Source organism: Anolis sagrei, chromosome 5 (genome assembly GCF_037176765.1).
Source record: "Anolis sagrei isolate rAnoSag1 chromosome 5, rAnoSag1.mat, whole genome shotgun sequence".
In the NCBI taxonomy this organism is placed as follows: Eukaryota; Metazoa; Chordata; class Lepidosauria; order Squamata; family Dactyloidae; genus Anolis; species Anolis sagrei.
Window position 1 is genome coordinate 54,055,090 of NC_090025.1, and position 16,320 is coordinate 54,071,409.

Sequence of the window (16,320 nt, forward strand, 5' to 3'; positions counted from 1 at the left end):
TTCAAAAATTCAAAAAGCAATGTTTGATCTGTGGTAACTTCCGGCAGAAGTCATTAATGTCAATAGGGTTGACTATTAAATGCATTCTCCTATTTCCATGGTAAATTCAGGAACATATTGTATTTGAATAGGAAGGCCATACTGTAGTCTCCAATTCTGTGAGGTTTGATGTAATATTTAGTTCTCCTTAAAATAATAACTTCAGGTTAAGTATTCTTTAGCCAGAGTGTTTGAGATCAGAAAGGCTTTGGATTTTGGAATAACTGTATTTATTTATACACACAAGTATAATAAGATAGCTTGGAGATAGTATACAAGTCTAAACACAACATTCATGCTTCATATATAGTTACACACACACACACTCATACACACACAAAGTTATTAATTGGTGGTGTCATCTGCTGGTTCAAGCGATGTTATCTTCAGGCTTTAGAAAATACGATTGCAAGCGATCCAGCCAAAATGAAACAAAATCCTACTATGAGCAACACATAGTTTTTCAGTCCCTGCAGAAATATAGAATGGGTTGGAAAGGGGAAAGCAAGGAATTAAAATACAAGAGATTCAAGAAATATAACATGACATTATCTGCATCGCATTGTAGATCAGCAGACTCATACCAGTGTTGGTTTATCAATACATGCTTTATAATGACCTGATCATATTGGCTGCTGGAACGGCCACGCATCATTGCGAATCCAGCGGTGGGGCATAGAGAATCTATTGCTCTGGATTGCCCAGCTACTCCCTCACCCCTTCCTATGGGGGGAAGCTCCCACTGCCTTGATTCCCCCTGTTGATTCCAATTGAACATGGGAAGCCTCTTGCATTTCCATGGTAGTTGTATATGCTGGATGCTCTATAGTTTTGCGACAGAGCCCCGATGGAAGTAGTTCTATATCATGGGATGGGAGCTGGTGAGCTCTGTCCCAAAACTATAGAGGATTTGTGTTTGCCACCAAAAGTTACTCCATCTGATGAGGTCATAAGAAAATTAAAATTCATCTACCCTATACCTAGTATAGGCACACAGTAGCTGGACAACATACATCCAGTTAGTCAAATAAACTGCATTACATAAGCTTATTAAATTAGCCTGTAGTTGGACTCTGGGTGAACTATGAAGTTTTTGATTTTGGATCAATCACTATGTCTTTGCCTTGCTTAACTAACTGAATCACTGTGTGGATAAAATAGCGTTACAGAAATATACTGCTGCAGGTATGTTGGATAGCAATTGCTACCTTGATTCAATTACCCATATACCAATTACCTTTAAGTTAGGACATTTTGATGCTTTTACAGTTATAACAACTTATGGAATTCTGGAATTTGTAACTTGGTGACACACTAGAACTATCTGGCAAAGAATTCTAAAAATCTCTTTCTGAATTCTATAGGATGCTGCCATGGCAGTTAAAATACAGGGTTAGTCAAAATGCATAGGCCAATAAGCCATTCAATTGAATGGCTTATTGGCCTATGCATTTTGACTAACCCTGTATAACTCTATAGTGTGAAAGGTGCCCTGAACAATCATGCTGTATTTTACATGTCTCTGCCTTTAAAGAAGGTTTAGAAATATGTGTTGGTGCAGTGTGTCCATCTGGATGCTAGTGAAGGTAAGAATAGTTCACTATGTTGCAGATCAGCACTGGTGTTGCCATTTAAAGACCTAAAGAGCATAGGTCCAAGGGCACATCTACACTCAGACTTAATTCAAGGCTGAGCCATCATGATAGACACCTGATTGGCTCAAAGGTTTCCCCACAGGACTTCTCCAAGTGTCATGGATGTGGGAGGGAGTTCCCATAGCTCAGCAGTCCGAATTCAGTTCTGTGCCACTGAGCCACTATCCTAAGTGACCCCCTTTCCCCCCATGTCGCAGCAGTGTCCTGTTACAACACATATTTCCCTTTACTTGCCCACTGAAGGCAAGGAGAAAGGGAGAAGAGGAAATCTCTCTTTCTCTTCCTCCTCCCTTCTCTGTGCTTGCTGCCTCAACATGGGGCAGGGGGGAATATCATCCAATTTCCCCAGGCTGTCTGAGCACTGGAAACATGGGAAGGCAGTTGAAGCTGGTTCCCTGTAGGCTACTACCCTAAGTCATGGGGAAACCCAAATTTTGAGCAAGAATTCAGGCTTTCCCCTGACTTTTCGTAATGTGGGGCAAGGTGAGTTTTGATAACAACTTGTATCCAATGGTTTGGAAAGTCAAAATAGGGGGAATGGGGGAAAAGAAGGTACAAGAGATTTGTGCGTCCTTTCCCTTGACTAGTCCGGAACATTCAAGTCTGAACTCACACATCTTGCCAGCATGGAGGATACTGTAGCATGGGGAAAGTGTGCAACTCAGTTCCCTAATGCTTTCTCCCTTCCAGTCTTAAGACTGTTCCTCAAATGTTGATATGGATGTGATGACAGGTGTATATTCAGGATGTCATATCCCTTACCTTCACTTCTTTGAACATCAGAACTCCCCACACTGCAGCAATAAAGCCAGGACCCTGTAAGGACATGTTTAACACACAGTAAATAATAGATAATTTGTTCATGTTTAACAATCTCATTTAAATTTCATAATGTATTCAATAAAATCTAATTGTGCAGTGAATTATTAACTAATTACACAAACAAAAGCATGAATCAATCCTGCAAAAGGCTCTCGACAAGAATGAGGAAAACTTTGGCTTACGGCTAAGGAGCTGACAGAAAAGGTAGATAGGCTTAGCTCTCACAGTAATGTGGGTTAAATTCAAACTCTTCTGCACAAACATGCTTCAAAACTAGGTAAATGTTTGTCACTGTCCATTTTGAAGCACACCTCAGCTCCTGCCTATGTAGAGATACCACACACCAACTCAAGGCTGTGGCAACTCACTTTTGTTGTATGTCTAAGTAATTTTGATTGATGGTGACTGAAAGGCAAACCTGTCACAGGATTTTCTTGACAAGATTTGTTTATGGCCAAGGTCACCCAGTGAGTTTCCATGACTAAGTAGGAATTTGAGTCCTGGTCTCCAGAATTGTAGTCCAGAGCTCAAATCACTGCACCCCACTGGCTCTAGCAATAACTCAAGAGTTTGTTATTTTTAATTCTCCCATGATTGTATTTTTAATAATAATAAAGTGGTGAGAGCACCATGCAAAAGGAGCATTTCCTATTGTGACAACTGTACGATGAAAAAGATGTTCATGGGAAGCCCCGCTCTCCTTCCCATAGTGACTCTTTTGCACATCCCATGTAATACCATGGAAACTTCCAGTGGTATAGACAACAAACTAACTTTCAGAAGGATGAGCATAGTCCATATTTTGTTGTCATCGGTTTCCTGTAATAATTTTCTATCCCATGTATTTAATTTATTTATTTACAGTATTTATATTCTGCCCTTCTCACTCCGCAGGGACTCAGGGTGGATTGCAATGTACACATATATGGCAAACATTCAATGCCAAAGACACACAACAGATATAGACAGTCAGAGGCTATTTAACGTTTCTGGCCGCCAGGGGAGCTGTCGCTTTCATCGTCCATCTGCGACACTGATGAAGTACTTCCGCATTCCCCACATGCTTTTGCTAGAGTGCTTTGCTGGAGTCTTTTTTATAGCCTCGTAAATTTGTTAAATTAGCCTCCCCACACATAGGTGGTACCTAATTTTCCTACTTGACAGATGCAACTGTCTTTCAGGTTGCAAAGGTCGACAACAAGCTACACAATTGATCGGAAGTTCACTCCGACCCGGGCTGGCTTTGAACTCATGACCTTGTGGTCAGAAGTGATCTTAATGCAGCTGACAATCAGACAGCTGCATCACAGTCCAATATACACCCAAATTTAGCGTAAACTGTTCTTTACTTCAGGTCCCAGCCATGGTCATAAGTGATGTAGAAAAATCCCAATTGTCCAATTTTGGCTGATGGACAATAGGGTGGTTTTTTTTCATATCCTATTCTCCAACAACCAGAAAATTTCTGAGGATGTCTTTGCAATCACCAGCTTTGATTTCAACAAAACTTGCCCACTTGATCTCAAAATGACTTAAAGTACCCCGTTTCCTTTGTCAGTAGACAAAATATATAGGATGAATGATATCTATTTCTACATTTCTAAAGTCAATTTACATTTACTGTACCACCTATGTAGATGGAATAGGCACAATGTTAACTCCCACTGTGAATTATGCGAGTGCATCTATTTGGGGAAGATCAGACATACAAGCTCCACAACTGATGCCTTTTTCATGCAGAATAGTCAAGCCATTTCCTCAGCATCACAGTTCTTTAATCAGTCTTCTTTAAAGAACACCCTCTCCACATGGTCATTGTTCAAAGAAATTTAGGCTTCTCTGGGATTAATTTTTTGTTGCACGTCACTCTGCAATTAATTTGGAGGACAAACTCTCTGGATAAAGTTGACTTCTTTCTTATGTGGCCCTCTAATGTGCTTTCACGCCTCAAGCAACAGATACTAGAGAGTAGCAGAAGGAGGCCTCTTTACAGAATCTCAACTATTGCATTGTTATTATACCTGAGGTTACTGGATAACAAAACTGTGTGTGTCATAAGGTCTCTCTAACATCCCTAAGTGGTCCCTATGCATCACAAAGGGCATTGCTCCATCATAAACACGGTTTCTTTACATTGAATTGTATATTTATATTTTGCCTTAGTCAAAAGTGTCTCGGGTCAGCCATGGCTTCTAGCTCTGCAAATTACAGCATGATCCAGCTAGAATTACATTTTAAAAATGCAATCACATATTATCATAATAAAATAAGGAAATGAGGAAAATAGAATCTACAGAGCAGAACAGAACCTAATATATATACTTCCTTATAATCAACTTCTCAAGACTGTATGTAAAGCCTCTGACTTCACCACACACAAATAAGCATTTCTATACACTTAAGAAACTGCCACTGATTGTGCCCTTCACATGACACAAGCTTCAAATGTGGGGTGGAGGTATCTTGTCGTTTCTAAATTGTGGGTTTTCCCCACAATTCCTGAGTTGATTGGCAAGTTGCTTATTCCTCAATTCCCTGCGTAGAGATGTGGAAAAACACCCAATTTAACATTAGATGGGAATGCCTCATTGACCGTTTGTAAATTAAACGATGATGTCGTCATGGAGGGAGTAGCCAAGATGGGCACAATCGATTCCTTTCTGCCGCCATTAACGTTTTGGGACTGAGGAGGTATAGCAAATAAGAGAATCAAAACATTCAGGAGAAAATAGCAAGCATGCAAATCCTGGACTTAGTGTCTCTGCAACCTTAGCAAACTTCCTCATTCAACATCCCCCCCCCTTCCAGTGTCAGGTCATAAAAGTCCTTTCGAACTCTTGTCTCTCTGAAACTCCTGCTTTGATGCTTTTGTCTATCAAAAGGATAGCAGAGAGATATTTAAGAGAGCTAAAGCTTCATTTCCCCCCTCCCTCCTGTAAGAACATAAGAATCACTCTTCTATACATGTTGCCAGAAGCAACTTGCAATTTCTCAAGTCACTCCTGACATGAAAAAACAAAACAAAACAAAATGTTGTTGTAAGTTTTTTGGACTGTAAGTTGAACTCCCGAGATTACAAAGAGAGAAGTTTTTAAAAAAAGAATTGGAGGAAACAAGCCTTTACTGTGTGATAGCAGATCAAACAGATAAATCTTAAAGAAAATGGAGAGAAGGATTAGGTATGATAGAGATAGGAAAATCTTTCATTTAATTTCAAAACAGGGCATGGCGAAGCTTTAGGGAAAACCTGCTCTTCCAAACACTTCACCTATTCCGTGGGAGGAAGTTCCACATTAAGAGGTAGGAGTAAGAAATATGCATGCCTCGGCTCAGAGAAACTATTTGTTGGAGGACAAACATCCATCATTCTTCAGCCAACAAACAAAAAGTATTGTAGCACAGGAAAAAAAACTTGCATGTCCTACCTGGAATGGAAAAATATTGAAGCCCCTCAAGTAACTATTTAGTATCCTACCTTATTTCATAGATTTATGATTTTATTGCAACTTACAGCGGTGATTATTGGAAAACTGACCACAGAAGTGAGGTAACGATTTGCAACTGACCAGCCACAACTTGCCGAAGCCAACAATGCACCAGAAAGTAAACCTGAAAATCAATCAAAAATAAAATCACTATATTCAATCTTCATGGGGTCTGAACAATTGCAGTTTGGATTATTTCTATTTAGGGTCCAGTCAAGCAGCAAGTGACACTCTCTTCTACAGCACACAATTTTATGCCCTCCCCATTTCTGTCATAGGCTTGGCCTGATTACATCTTAATAATACCCTTCCCCTTTCCAAAATACAGAGATACTATCTGCCCTCTTGCATTTTTCACTGAAAACTCTAGTTTCCCTGAGTCAGCTGCTATCCCCCTCTAGTGAGAGACAGTGCCATTTTAAGTAAATGGAGATTGATAATTAGAAAATGAATTTATAGCATTTGCATTTCATAGGCATAGTAAACAAACAAGTAAACACTCCATTCAAGCAGGAGCCAGCAGAATATATTGGTATTGTTTGAACCAATCCTGGGATACCATACGTTTGGTCTTGATCATTCTAGACATTGACCACAGAGTCCAGCATGTTACATGAAACAGGGATTTTCAAAAACTCAGACCTTCTATAGGTGTTTTGCATTTCAAATCCCAGAATACCTGACCACTTTGTGTTGAAGTCCAAAGCATTTTATAAACAAAATTTGAGAACCATTGTCACAGAGTTTATTTTGAAGAGAACTGTTCCATGCACAATTGGAATTGCGCAATCCAACAATACGGGATTAAATTAACAGCTCAAAAAAGGCAACCTGCTTCTCTAAGGGCCCTTATGAGGTGGTATGAGAGTGAATGGACTCATGGCATCTACATGACGAATGAGGCCCATTTGCCCTAATAACCACCAAGGTTAATTAATGTGATCTTCTGCTGTGTTAAAAGCAGTGTTGGAAGTTCCCTGCAATTTGTGAAAATGTAAACACTGGGACTAGTTCTGGGTTGTAACAGGCTCTGGCTATTCACATGGCCATTCCACATTTTCTAGGCTTGGGCAGCCTGGGGACAGAAGATGACACTTACCATCCTTCTTGTGTGTTCATCTTAGGGAGAAAAATTGTTGGTAGTCTTTGCTCATCACATTTACCAACCAACACTGGCTGGAGAAGGGAGAGGGGGGTGGAGGAGGTGATTCTTCCTTTCCTTCCTCCCTCCCTCTTCCTGTGTTGCTGTGGCCAGTGTCATTGCATGTGGCGAGGAATGACCACCAGGATTTCATGTCTCTGTTGAGCCAAGGACACAACGGGGAATAGAAAAGGTGGTGTCTACTGGTACCAAACCAGACTTCTTTCAGCCACCAGGCCAGCTCGGAGCCAAAACCTCAAAAGTCTACTACTTGTCAGAAATGGTAATACTGGACGGAGCAACTGTGTGATTTGTATTAGGCAACTTCCTATATTCCAAAAGCCATTTATAGAACTAAGATGTGAGGTTGCTAACTTAAAAACAATTTTACTTGCCAAATGCTATCACTGGTAGCATTATTATAGAGGATATGCCTTCTATTATAACATTTTTCTGTTTTATATGCTAGAATTAAATAATATTTTAATTTCCCTTGATTTTCAGTAGCTTTTAAGGCTTATCTGCAGGGTAGCAGACTTCATTTCCACTGAAAAGATAGCTGGTGATTTTAAGAATGGTATACTTCAGTGTGGCACAGTACTTTGGGTACTAGGCTACAACTCTGGAGACAAGGATCTGAATCCCCCACTGTAATATGACCTCATCAAATGGGGTGAATTTAGCGTCCTAGAATGCTTTCACCCTATGTAATGGATGCAGTCCCACACTGGACAACACATGACGTTGTGTGACTTCCAGCCAAGGGCCCGTCTCCAACCGGGGTGAACAGGCCCGTAGCCAGGATTTCGTTTCGGGGGGGGGGGGTAAAAAATTTCCAGGGGGGGTTTCGGGGGGCCTGAGTTTCGGGGGGGGGGGCTGAGTCTGAGTGAAAGAGGGTCTAGCCTAGCAAACCTTTTGTATCATTACCCGAATACCCCCATGCATATGGGATATATTGAGTATGGTGATCAGATCATGATATCAATAAACATAACAGTTTAAATAATGCACCAGTAAGGCCTTTTCGCGAACCACCATGAGAATTTCGGGGGGGGGGGGCTGAAGCCCCCCGAGCCCCCCCCCCCCCCGGCTACATGCCTGGGGGTGATATTATCACTGGATGCTTTCCCCCAAACACAGGATGTTTCCCGTGTTGGGCTGGCTCTAGTGGTGTCAGCACAAGGCCTCGCTGGGAAGACGAGGCCTCCTCCCACCACCCCCAGAAAAACTGCAACAACTTATGCCAGTTACATTATGCATTCTTTTAAGAGAAACATTATAATATATATTTGAGAAGAACTTGTAATTAAAATGAAAGGTTGTATATTATACCTGGAATTATGGTTTCAGGATAAACTTTACCACGCTTATTCATTGCTACGCAATAAATAAAAAAGTAGATGGTACTAGCAACAAAAATGCCAACACATTGTGCAGGGACATAATCTAAATCTGAAAGAAAAGATCAACATGTGTGTAAAGTCATTTAGGAAACATATTCAGGAATTACATAAGAATGTCACAAACACAACTATTTCATCAAACATTGCAAGAATATCCTAAGCACAAATGCATTGGTATGAAGAATTCTTCAACTTGAAGTGCTCCAGCTATGGTGGACTGCACTGGACATCATGCCAGCTAGTATGCTGGATGTACTCCCCCATTGGAGGAGGGCATCAGGTTGGAGAAGACCATATAAAGTGTCTTCTGCTTTGCCATTTTTTTCTGAATTGGATCTTCACTCAGCTTGCATGTGAGCATAAACACCATTCATACTGGCCGTAAATGCCATACTTCAGCCAAGTGGCATGTGGCCCCAGTACAATCTTTTGTTGCCTCCATTATGATTTTGCTTCCCAAAGCCCAACAATTATATCTAGGGGATACAGAGTGCATTTCCACATTTTTGGAGTTGCCCTGAACCCTCCAATCCGATGGGTCAAAATGACATTTCCACCATCAAATTTTTCCAAAGTGCACCCAGGAGTCCAGGAAGGCCTCAAACCATGCCCTCGTGTCCTATAGAAGGTTTTTGAACAATGTCCTCGTGTCCTGTAGAAGGTGAATGAATTTTATTTTCTGGAATAAAATGTGTTCCTTTGAAATCTCCTGGCAGACCAATGAAGAAATGTATTATGTTGCAAGCCACCCCAAGTCCCCTAGGAAGAGGGAGTGAGATATTATTATTATTATTAGTCTTCCCTATGGAAGTCAAAAGGTGACTTGATGGCACACATACGCACACAGATACACACACAACTTTTATAAATAAAGTATTGTACCTTAATACAAGGCCTTGTACTTCATTGCAAAGAGGAATGCAGTCCCTGAAGTTTAATCTTTAAGGTGCTATAAGACTGCTTTTTACATTTTTGCAATGGACTGTTATGTCTTTCTCTCTGGATACTATTATTACAAGTATTAATTGGTGTTTACCATTCTGACTGGCTCCTTCATAGCCTGGTGTATTCTTTTTGCCCTGATTCTTGATATAAAGGACAGGAACAAAACTAGAGCCGTACAATATCCCTGCGATGATAGCCAGAGAGCAGCCACTTATAGGGGGAAAAAAGAGAAGGTAAATTCAGTATGTTTTGAGCAATGCTGTCATAGAAAACATAGCAATATATAAAAAATGTTGATGGGTTCCCAGAAAGAGATGTCAAAGGTTCTCATTACTGTAATAGGATAGTTACAAGTAATTTCTTTTTGTTGCCTTAGGAAATTAACCAGAAAATGAGTGTCACTAAAAATAACAGGGTAGAGAAATTTAACAGAAGCACATGGTCAACATACAGAACTTTCTTTTGCAGAGGAGAAAGACTCTGCACCCATGATTCGTCGTTTTTGTTATCAGTTCTTTTCTCATCCGCTTTGACTGGCTGTCGACGAAGGCCACGTTCACAGGCGTTGATTTGCTGTTGATAAAAAAATGAAATCTACTGAGTCTAAAATTTCTGAAAATATTCCAAACACTGGATTCTTTGGCTGTCAACATTTGCTAGTCATGAAAAATGTGTCTCCTCCAGTATCTAAGGTGACACTGAAGATCATTTCCAAGGCATTTCACAATACACAACTATAGCAGTATGATTCCAGTTAAACTGCTATGGCAACTTCTGACGGAATCCTGGGATTTGTCATTTCATTAGGCACTAGCTCACCCTGGTTCAGAATGCTAAATGCTGTTCCCCAAGGCACCATCTTCACTGCCATATAATCTAGTTTCTGAATGCCAAAGATTTGTGTTAAAATGGATGACATGAGCTTACACTGCTATATAATTCAGTTCAAAGCAGGCAATCTGCATTCAAAAACAAGATGTTATAGCAGTGTAGATGAGGCCTAAATTTCCATCCCAGGATTCCACAGGATGAAACTATGGCACATAAATCATAGTGCTATAATTGTGAAGTATGAAATGTTCATTGCACCTCTCATGCTATAATTGTGTAGCATGGAAGAGCTTAACATGCATTATTGAAGAGAATCTAACATGAAGCAGGAAAAAAGACTGCTGGGGCCTTAGAGCTCCCCCACAAAGCTTTACAAAACAACTGATCTGAATAAAGCTAAAGCCTTTCTTCCAGCGCTGAAGCATATGCTGTATATACTAGAATATCAGCCTAATTTTTCAGCCCCTTTAAGGCTGAACTCCCCCTCTAGTCAAGGATATTTATTATTTTACTTTGTTGTTGTTGTCTTATCTTACTTTATTATTGTTATTATTACATTTATTATTTTATTCTCGTTACCATTATTGGAGGGATATGTAAGCACATTTACACTGAAGAAGGTTGGAATAATGGTTTAATCAGAGTTGGACAGTCTTATCTTAAATTACAGTTTTATGTAAATGTTCCAAAACATTTAACCTACTGATGCTTCAATTAATGTAATTTTATTGGTATCTGTTTCTATTTTGAAATTTACCAGTAGCTGCTTTATTTCCCACCCTCAGCTTACACTCGAGTCAATAAATTTTCCCAGTTTTTTTATAGTAAAATTAGGTGCCTTGGCTTGTATTCGAGTCGGCTTATGCTTGAATATATACGGTATTCAAAATATGAAAATGGAACTTACATCACATTCTTCTGTAGGTTGTGAACTCTGGTCATCCGTTGTTATGAACAGGAACATGATGATGCTGCAAAGAAAACCACATGAAACATAAAACTCGTCATTTTACTCAATTATTTTTTTTTATATAATTAGAACAGTATAGTTATTAAGAACAAAGCCTATTTTAAACAACAACAAAACAACAACAACTACCTGATCACTGAAAGTGCAACTCCAACATAGCTTAGGATGGGGTTTTGAACTGGTTCTGGGTCAAGTCCAAACCAACCAAACCTGTGAACCAAAAGCAGAACTCTATTGTTTTTTTAAAAAAAATCAACATTAAGTGAAACTAAGAAAGACGTCCAAAGGCAAACAATACTGAGGGACCACTGAGACAGTACAGGCAGTTCCTGGGTTGTAGACAAGATAGGTTCTGTAGGTTTCTTCTTAAACTGGATTTGTATGTAAGTCAAAATATCTACATTTTTAAAGTGTAACTCCAACCAAATATGCATATTTTCAGCTGGATAGCATAAAGAAGGGTTAACATACCCATGACATTTATTTTGCTATCTATGATGCCCCTGTTCAGAAAATTTCACCTCACTTTTGGGTTGTCATGGAAACAAGGCTTGGTAATAAACTTCAGTGAAGACACAATTTCCCCATGATAACTCTTCCAGGAATGAGTTTCCCTTCCTAGGGGTAGATTTCCTTTCGCTTCTTGTTCTCTCACTCCCATTCTTAACTATGAATAGGATGTAAGTCAGATGTCTGCAGCTCAGGGACTGCCTGTGTACAGAATTTTCTAGTGACACAGTATCTCTGTTTGAGTAAATATGATACATTGAATAGAAAATATAATATACATACATTTCTGAAAGCATAGATATCTGGATATGAATTACTATATGTGCAATTGTTTACTTTCTTATTTTTTTCATTCTGTATTATCTGTATTGATTTATGTTTGTTACAAAAGGATTAATATGCAAGAATAATAAAGAGTAAATAATAAAGAGTGGCAGTTAATTCAGCAAATTAATCAATCTTATATATTTTCATTTGAAAGCAGGCTTACTAATGCTTTTTCTTTCATTTCAGAAGTCTACAGAGATTGAACCCATAGCTCCCTGAAATTAAGCCTGAATTAGGCAGGGGGTTGGACTTTATGGACCATGCGGTCTCTTCCAACTCTCCAATTGCATGATTCTTTGAATGCATTTACCTTGAGATGGCCCAGCCAGTAAGCATGTTAAAGGAAGCCCAGAGTAAGAGACCAAGGGCTAGTCCAATGGTTTTTACAATTGGGACAACCATGATGTTACCTGCACAGGGTGAAAACAACAACAAAATCCATTGAGTCTTAATGCAATATTCATGGCTATATTATTGCAACAACAACACTCATTATAATACTAATGGACTTAAATAACAACCACCATTAGGATGGGCTTAAAGAGCTAGGTATGTGTAGCCTGCAGAAGAGAAGGGTGACAGGCGACATGATAGCCATGTATAAATAAAATATTTGAAAGGATGCCATAAGGAAGAAGGAACAAGCTTGTTTTCTGTGGCCCTAGAGATCTGGACTCAGAGCAATGGGTCCAAATTACAGAAAAGGAGATTCCACCTGAATATTAGGAAGAATTTTGTGACCATAAGAGCTGTTCAACAACGGAACTCTTTGCCTCCGAGTGCAGTGGAAACTCCTTCTTTGGAGCCTTTGAAACAGAGGCTGGATGGTCAACTTCAAGGAGTTCTTTGATTGTGTTGCTCCTGCATGTCGGGTTAGACTAGATGACCTATCTGGTCTCTTCTAACTCTATGATTCTAACTCATATAGACCAAAGAATAACAATTTATCAATACCATATGTTGGCATAACACATACCAATATATGGAAGTAGGGGTAAGTACCTTCCTACTTCCTGATGAGAGACATATTTGTGCATTATGTGTGTTTAAAGGGAAAACAGATACTTTGGTACCCAATGTGTAGCCATATAAAGGTCAACCAGGAATATATTTTTCTCTGTTATGGAATTCCATTACCTTATGCAGTCATGGCCCTCCATCCAATATGTGTTCTGACAATATGCAAAAGATGTTAATGTTCAGATAATCCGATAAGTAAAAGTTTATTAATGAATAAGCATAAAAGGGGGAAAAAAACAAACAAGAAAGCAGCAGAAAAAGTACAAAAAGTAATTCCCAACGAGATCAAGGGTTCATCAGCTTTTGAACCAAGGCATCAAAAAGCAATCCACAGAGACTTGTGTTAACACAAAGCAAAAAATCCTTAACCAGGATATTGTTCAAAAGTTATATTCATAAACACGATAACAGGAACACAAGAAAGGCAAAATCTCCAAGAACACAAAGTCATAAACAGGAATCAAACCAAGAATCTTGAAATACAGGAACCAGGTACTTAGGTCTAAAAACTGGGAGCTATTTCCCCTTTTTACAATGCTGTTCCCACTAAAGGCCTGAGAGCCCAGAAACCACTTAAGAAGAATGGGAATTGATCTGAATGAACAAGCAAGCATGGAAACATCTAGGCCTCTTTCCTTCCCATAACATCACTTCACATACACCTGCTTTTTCTTTCCTTATCTCATGAGTTTGTTTTTGTTTTACATTCTACCTCCTAATTTCAAGGCAACCTGATCTAGAAAAACCACATTATCTTTCTGAAGGCCACTATGGGGTATTTTGATGTCACTTTCTTCCGTTGCCTGTGAACAGCCTAGGGATTTCAAAACATCTCTCTCCAGGCCCCTGCTATCTTTCACAGATGCCCCAGAAATTACAGGTAGCGACCCATCATCCCCTTTCTCATCTTCTGAGCACTCAGAAAGCTCATCCGATGCTTGCCAAGCTACAACATGTGGATTATTTGGAAGAATTAGGAGATGTTCAACATTACCTGTAGCCCATAAAAAGCCACCAACCATAGCAAGGTGCCAAAATATAGGGGATCTCTGGATGAAGTGAACAATTGCACCTACTGTCCAGATGGCAAAACACAGAACCCACTGGAAGAACATCCCTAAAACACAAACAAATGAGTTAAGCATGATAGAAAATTCTTTACTAACTGCTACATATTCTCATTTACTTTTAATATATTATAGAATGCTTAGATTTTGTGATGATGAAGCCAGATTTTTTTCAAAAGTACAGTTTAGGACCAGTGTTTTGGATTTTGGATTCTTTTCATATTTTAGAATAACTGTGTTTCCATATGTATACATTATGTGCTATCTTGGCAATAGGAGTCAAGTCTAATAAAATTCATTTATGATTCATAGATACCTTATAAACATAGGCAATTGTATACAATATTTTAAAATTTTGTGCATGAAACAGTTTGTGTATTTTGAACCATCAGAAAGAAAAGAGGTCACAATCACAACCACCTATGTGGACAATTTGGATTTTGGAATGTAATATTTGATCTTGAATTACTAAAATTAAGTTCAATGACAGTTAGCCATTTTTTTAATGGAAACGGGGACAATTGTGTCATTTGTTATTGACCCACTTTGTCATGTAAAGTCATTTTAGAAAATTCTGGCTTCAAATATAAAGACTAGAAAGAAAAACAGGTGACTAGAGTTCTATATACACATTCTAGTGCATTGTCAGAGGTATGAACAAAGACAATTATTTCATTGTAGCTAGATACATTAGTTATACAGAAGTCCTTATAACTGTATATATAACAAAGTAGTCTCCTATGAGGAAGTCTTTGACTGCAAGGAAACGGGCATTTGATAAGCAGATGTTTTGTTTTTACACATCAGACAACCTTAAAGGTTTAGAAGACCTGTAGCAGCTCACATAGCTCTTTAAAGATTCATGAGCTGGCTAAAGATTTGCATCTTATTGTATCCTATTGCATTTTCTCACAACAGTTTAGTTATGCTTAAAAACCTGTGGTTTCAATGCTGCTTCATCAATGCATATGTGAAAGTAGATAGATCTCTATGAAAGCTCATGCTAAAACGTAAATTAATTTGTTTTGAATAGATAAACAAAATGTTATTAGATTGAGTCATTTTCCTCCTCCATTTTCCGTTTTGAGCTACTCAGTGTATTGAAAGGGTATGTTGAATGCTTAATAATCTCTTCTGCAATAATATTATTTGACTAAGTCTGTTATAGCAGCTATTAATGCCACCAGCTTTCTTCTAAGAATATACAAATTGAACAATGAAATATAGATCTTTACAAGGTATGGCAACAGCAATTTAGTCAAAATCCAGATAATTACCATCCCCGACGTCGAATTTCTTTACTGGCACAAAAGTGGATCCAAAAAAGAAGACAGCTACTGCTGAAGCAGTAAAAGCAATGATGGGCGGTTGTGTTCGCTGGCTGCTGGCAGAGCCAGAACTCTTCAGCGACCCTTCCGTCGGCATTCTTTGAGTTTTAAGTGACTCCTTTAAGGAGTCACTCAAGTAGTGACTCAGGCAGTCACTCAAGTTGTCCTTTCACCTACAAGTAGTGGAAATAGAGAAATACAATATTGTATTAATTAATTTTTTTTTGATCCCGTCTTTCCACTCAAAATGAGAAAATATTCAAAATGGCTAGTAGACCTTATTGAACCTAAAAATCAAACCCTTAATTTCACCACAATAATCAGTATATATCAAACATTTTAGAAAATCTGTTTAAAGAGATGTATATACATCTCTTTCTAAGTAGGAAGAATGGGAATTGATCTGAACGAACAAGCAAACACGGAAACATCTAGTAGCATACAACATCTATTTGCCTAATATTTCCAACATCCATTACTGTACAACTAGTAATATCTTAATATTCTTGATATTAACATGCAATAGAGGGAGATATGTTTGTCTTTTAAAATAAATCAATACGTATGAAAATACACACAAAACCATCCTTTTTGTGGTTGTACATGTTCCATTCTGTAGTTATCAGCAAAGCAGCTGTGCCAATAATAACAACAACAACTACTACTACTACTACTTTATTTTTATATCCTGCCTCTATCTCCCCAAAGGGACTCGGGGCGGCTTACATGGGGCTAAGCCCAAACACATACAGTTAAAAACATGGCATATAATATATA

General features: G+C 38.7%; 1 protein-coding gene across 1 annotated transcript; it reads right to left on the reverse strand.

Moving 5' to 3' along the window:
* Window positions 1–333: 333 nt before the first annotated feature.
* Window positions 334–15,705, reverse strand: LOC132777252 (transmembrane protein 144-like). Its single transcript, XM_060779608.2, has 11 exons — window positions 15,493–15,705; window positions 14,143–14,265; window positions 12,439–12,538; window positions 11,421–11,501; window positions 11,229–11,292; window positions 9,942–10,063; window positions 9,582–9,700; window positions 8,475–8,594; window positions 6,028–6,125; window positions 2,457–2,510; window positions 334–509 (listed from the first exon to the last, which is right to left on the reverse strand). Exons 1-11 carry the CDS (start codon window positions 15,638–15,640, stop codon window positions 426–428), a joined length of 1,113 nt encoding a protein of 370 aa, XP_060635591.2. The 5' UTR covers window positions 15,641–15,705; the 3' UTR covers window positions 334–425.
* Window positions 15,706–16,320: the final 615 nt, after the last annotated feature.